The sequence below is a fragment of the Hyalella azteca genome, unplaced genomic scaffold (assembly GCF_000764305.2).
Source record: "Hyalella azteca isolate HAZT.00-mixed unplaced genomic scaffold, Hazt_2.0.2 contig2907, whole genome shotgun sequence".
NCBI lineage: Eukaryota > Metazoa > Arthropoda > Malacostraca > Amphipoda > Hyalellidae > Hyalella > Hyalella azteca.
In genome coordinates this window covers 76,682-82,681 of record NW_025933165.1, presented here as the reverse complement: position 1 = coordinate 82,681, position 6,000 = coordinate 76,682, and the positions used below count along the sequence as shown (strand labels likewise).

General features: G+C 40.2%; 1 protein-coding gene across 1 annotated transcript in view; it reads right to left on the bottom strand.

The window, feature by feature from the left end:
• Window positions 1-207: 207 nt before the first annotated feature.
• LOC108665966 overlaps window positions 208-6,000 on the bottom strand; it is a 28,028-nt gene continuing 22,235 nt past the window's right edge. The window contains exons 13-18 of the mRNA XM_047885727.1: window positions 5,345-5,533; window positions 4,710-4,845; window positions 4,295-4,561; window positions 3,547-3,748; window positions 3,185-3,267; window positions 208-2,264 (exon numbers count right to left, since the gene is read on the bottom strand). Of these exons, the coding sequence (XP_047741683.1) occupies window positions 2,143-2,264; window positions 3,185-3,267; window positions 3,547-3,748; window positions 4,295-4,561; window positions 4,710-4,845; window positions 5,345-5,533 (999 nt within the window). The 3' untranslated portion in view covers window positions 208-2,142. The remainder of the gene's footprint in view (window positions 2,265-3,184; window positions 3,268-3,546; window positions 3,749-4,294; window positions 4,562-4,709; window positions 4,846-5,344; window positions 5,534-6,000) is intronic.

Below are 6,000 nucleotides of genomic sequence, written 5' to 3'. Positions count from 1 at the left end.
GATGAGTAGCACGGCTAGGAAGAGTAGCACGGCTAGAAAAAGCAGCACGGCTAGAAAAGAAGGTCGACATTTTTCAATCAGGAATTTACACGAGATGGCCACGTAACGTAGAACGTTAATTACGTTGTCAGAGACCTAAGAGGCCTCGTATTCATGTCGTCTGCTGATCTAATACATGCATGTGGTACCTATTTACGATTGATTTCCTCAGTTTTATATTCAGAGGATCTTTGAAAAAAGCTAGTCGGGCAGCGGGAATAGTGGCTATTAATATTGGTATTAATAATTTTATATTAGTATTCGGTGGTACTAATATTGAGCACGCTTGATGCCACGAGGTAACAAAAGGGATCGGTGCACAATTTCTCTAAATATTGTAATACATATAATTCACAAGGATGAATGGTTTTAAAACCATTCATGTAGTCGCAAATACTCAACGTACGGTGGTTGATTAAAATGATCTTAAGTTAAGGCAAGAAGCTTGCTGATGATCACTTAATGATGGTGATTATAGTCACTTAATGATGGTGCTTCTCACACTGACGCTCACTTAACCTTACAGTGCATCAGGATGGCCAAGGAATATTCGACGGTGAACCATGCATAAAATTTGGACGAGACTCACAGCGATAATAATTTGATCATTTCCTACTATAATTACTGGGAATAAATTTGTATTCTGTCACTAAGGACGCCAATTGCGGCACTCTTCATAAAATCGAAGACGACGAATTGGGCCGGAAAAAAGCTTTTATGGCTCGCGCGACACTAAACAAAAATCATTTTTCGCTGTTCTCAATGCATTAACCGCATCCATTATAACTATTTGATGAAGGAGAAACTAGTCATTACAAACCTCGTAAGGCAGATTCATAACCTCAAACCTAATTATTAGTAAACTTCATGTATATAATAACAAGAATCCAAATAACAGTCTTTAGAGAGCTTTCTCCTATGTCTTAGCTTAGCCAACGTTTGATCTGACCAGAGGTATCACAACACCGCCGACACTCCCACCTTAACCACCTACACTGCCAACACTTCCACCTCAACCACTTACACCTCAACCACCTACAAAGCCGGCAATTTCGCCCCAACCAACAACAAAACCGACACTTCCACCTTAAACACTCAGCAACTCTCACTAAGTGCAATGATGTCTAGCATCTAACAACTTATACAACACGATCTTCAGTAGTTCTTAACATTAAATAACCTCTCAAGTTTACAACAAAAAATTTGGCCGCGCAACACAGTACGTTGTTGTATTACATACTTTTTATTCATAATGAAGGTGTCAGAAAAACTTTCTCGTAAATCTCATTTTACCAATTCAATTCAGGCGTAGCCAGGGTTCTTTCCGCTCTACTTATTATTGAGGGTCAACAGCTGAGGGCAGCAGACGACAGAGGTTGCAGCGTCAACTTCAAATGGAGCTCAAAGAGTCAGTAGTGAGGATTACAAAATTTGTTGTATAGATAAAAGAAGCGTTTTTTGGCGACAATTCACATATAGAGCAAGTGAAATGAAAGAAAGAAGTTTCCTAGTCGCGGTAAGTTAGCACCATTTGAACATTAGATTCTTGTGCCATCTTCTATCAAACAAGATGCTAAATTTTTACTCTGGATGACACCATAAGGAATATCTGAACTAAAATTAAAACACAGACAATGTCTGAGTTAGGATTCCATTCAATTCTTTTCTAATTCCTAACACAGCAGGTCGGCGCAGAGATACTCATGCTTATTTTACAAAACTTACTTCAAAATTTAACATAAAAATTGCTAGATCTCAGCATAAAGTAAATATTCATTCAGAAACGCAAGTTGAATATTCGCATTCTGCAAATTCATTAGCAAGCCAATGAGGTCGCCGTTGCCTCCACATACTATTTATTGCTGTGAGGAGTTCGAATCTCATTTTAGAGTTTAGCTCATATATAGAACAACAGTGGCCTTTTGGTCAACAACCACCTTTTTGGTGGTGTCAATCTTTCTGGTGGCATAAACCCTTTATTCGTGTCGTCAACATTTTTGGTGGTTTCAACCGATTTTCGTAGCATCTAACCTTCATCCTCGTGCGATCCATCACGAACAAATCCACTTTTCCACCTTCGATGGATCATAAAACACTTGAGGTTTACCGATTCTTTGAGTAGACCAAGTTTTCCATCATGTTGAAGGAATTGCCGTCAGGCTGTATGGACACCGCCTCTCGTGTCACGCAGTCTACTCCCTTCAAGAAGCCGTAGTAGTCAATTCCTGGCATAAACATCAGAAATTATTTAGCTTTATAGATTAAATCCCAAATTTTGAATTAAAAATATTCTACATCTCTTCACTTCCTCAAGTAATCTTGTATATTCAATGTTTTTTATAATGCATATTTATGTTCTACTTGCAAGTTAAAGCGGTGTTGCTGGGGACTTTGTGGATGACTATATATTGCATGGAAAATGTGTGAGAAATGCACGAACTATGTGTGGAAAATTAATGCACAGTGAATACTCTATTTAATATTTAAAGCACGAATAAAATAAGAAGAGCATCTTGAATCCATGATGCTGATGATGGCTTTAAACAGACACCAAACAGCCTGGATTTCAGGATTATGCCATATGTGAGCATGTGAGAATTGAACAAAGACGTTTCCACAGTATACCTGAATAGGTCACGTCAAAATCCTGTTACTGTGTAGTTTACAGTATACATGAATAGGTCACGTCAAAATCCTGTTACTGTGTAGTTTACAGTATACATGAATAAGTCACGTCAAAATCCTGTTACTGTGTAGTATACAGTATACATGAATAGGTCACGTCAAAATCCTGTTATTGTGTAGTTTACAGTATACCTGAATAAGTCATGTCAAAATCCTGTTACAATGTAGTTACAGTATACATGAATAAGTCACGTCAAAATCCTGTTAGTATAACAAGAGTTCCTTGCTGAAAGTTACAATAATTTCAATACCTAAGAGGCACTTTAATAACAACGCGTTCATGAATGTGAATAAAATATCGCTATTGAACTAAGTAGAATCGAAGACAACTAATGAGGAGCGCAACAAATCATTTATCTATGATTTAATGAGAAGCGCAAGGACGACTAATGAGGAGCGCAACAAGTTAATATATAAATTAATTTAATAGCTTAAGAGGGACTAAAATATTAGAGACTACCTGTGATGGTGACGGTGCGGCCTCCCCTGGCAGCGTTGCGAGCACGACCATCCTCGGCTGGCAGCACTGTCACTTGGGCGCCACTGAATGGTGATAATATTGGAGATGAGACGAGCCTCGTGAGACAATGTGTCAGCAATTGAATTAAATAGTAATTTTCTTTGAGTAAAAAGCCGGCTGGAATAATAGAAATTGAAAACATTTCATTTAATGGAAGAATTAAAATTGATCATTGATACGTCGAATATTTAACCGGAAAAACAGAAATTGGAAAAAGTTATCTAATTAACAAGAGAATAAGATCATTGCTCATTATCACCTTATCAAAATAATAAGAGAATAAGATCATAGCTCATTATCACCTATGTTTCCAGTAGGAGTAGTAGATCTGGATGAACGGCTCCGGACCTTCGGTCTCCACTAGGTTTATCAGTTCCTCGATGGCATTAAACGTGGCAGCGAGCGACGCCTCTACGCTCACTGGGGGACAGGCTGGGTCGCTCTCCCTCAGTAACTGCAGAACGCTGGTCGTCGGGGCGTCGTTGTTCAGGTTCACCCCAACACCTGAAGTCAAATAAAATTAATAATTCAAGCTGAAAATTACCTCACATTACAATAAATTAATGGAGAAAGCCTGCTCTTAGAGATCTTGATTTTCTCGTACGATTACAACAAGCCATGAACTGGCAAGAGATCGCTGCGCTAAACGTAATTTGAATATTTACACTGTATAGCCCTCAACAGGCTAACTAATTTAACGTTATAATTGCGCTGAGTATAGGGACAGTTGAAACAATAAGTAAAAAGGCAATTAGGATAAAGTTTATACAGATTTTTCAACATTTAGATCGGTAACACCATGATCTGCGAACCATCAGATCCCTCCGTAATTAGGATTTTTTAAACTGGACACGCATTTATTTTGTAAAGACTTTACGATGATCGTACGCAGATTAACGCACGCCGTGGCGCCTGTAAGTGTGCTTCCGTCAGACCTTTCGTAATTTGAATGCTTGCACCCTCCCATAAATATGAATGCTCTGGCCTTCCCTTAATTTGATAAACTTTAACGGGCCACGCAGCAATTTGAATATTTCACGACGATCGTACCCAGATTAACGCAGGCCGTGGTGGCGGTAAGTGAGCTCTGCACGAGCACACCTCCCAGTTTGCTGGGCCCCGCGTAGATGTCATTAGGCCACTTGAGGCTGAGCTGGAGGCCAGGATGGTCCCGGGACATTGACATGACCACGGCCACCGACACGAGGTGTTGTATCAGCGGCAAGTGAGAGCCCATGAAGGAGGCCATGGGCAAGTGCAGCTGCAGGGAGAACATCATGCAGCCCTCGGGGGACAGCCAAGCGTTGCCGCCACGACCTGACATGAAACATTTTTTTGGATCAAATCCTTGGAAGCAAAAAAATTGATGTCAACTCAACTCCTTGATGACCCACACAAAGAGTAAAAACATATCACGATTATGACAATGTCTTGCTAATTTCTTTGAGTGTTTAGTTTTCATTACCAGTTCCCTTGGACTGGCGTCTGGGGACGACGGCGAGACCGTGCGTCAGGAGGGTGGCGCCCTCCACGACGTGCATGCTGCTCGTCATCACGTCGCAGTACATCACCAGCCGCCCCACCTCCTTCGTCTGCAGCTTCTGAGCAGGCAATGAGTCGTGTGCAGACAAGATAAAACGTAAGCAGCTACTGAACAGCAACAAATAAATTGATTAAAACAACTAGAAGAAGTCAGTTCTTTAAAGCGATAGGATACAATCAACGCTTCGAAGTGATAAGACACTTTTACGTCTATCAAATAATTAGAAACAAGTCTTTGCTAGGATAAAAGACAGCGAGGTTATTGCAAATATAATTAACAGTCTGGTCTTTCACAACAACTATACGCAATGAATTCAACTTGTTTCTAATCAAGAAACAATCCAGCGATTAGAAACGCTGGTAGATATCAAGTTTGAAAGCAGTTAGTCATTAAACGCGGTATGTGAAGACATTGCGCGGTGTAAAATTTTGTGGCATTAAAAGCTTCCAAGCAATTTATTATACACACGACTCCAGGCGGACTGCAACCAAACATATAAAGTTGCATTCACACACATAATTTCACAAATAGAATGAATTTCAACATTTTATACTCACGGCATAATAAGCCTCCTTGTTGAACTTGGTGGGCGCTTCAGGGCTGAGCAGCACCGGCAGAACATCGGCGCTCGCTTCGGTCGCACCGTCGTCCGGGAAACTGACGAAGACGAGACGAAGCTGCGGACGGTGAAGCTCCTTGCCCCCCAGCAGCTTGGGACGAAGCTTGGCCAGCAAACCCTTCTTACTCTGCAGCCAAGGACGAAGAAGATAGCTTTAGACGCAAAGGAAAGTTTTCCTTGCTGAGGAAAAGGCGATGGTCTTGTTAGCAAAATAGCGATGGTCTTGTTAGCTGTGCAGTGGCAGGTGCATAGGGTTAGTAAGGGAATATTAAGTTTGTTCATATAGGAGGTAAGAAGATTAAACATTAAAATATTCAGGCTTACAGTAACTTTAAACTAAGCCTAAGTAAATGGAAAATAATTCAGGTTAGAAATAATAAAAATTCATCCCGGAATTATTACATTTAAAGCTATATCTTAAACTTCAACGAAACTCAAGCTCACTTAAGCTTGAGATTATTTAATTGTGGTTTGTAAATAAACTTTGATGGCAGAAAAGAAAACACTTCTACAACAAACTAACCGCTAACTTTGACGCCATCTTACTTTTCAATAGAATAACAAAATCGTGTTGCATTTCGTGCTTTCCGCAGG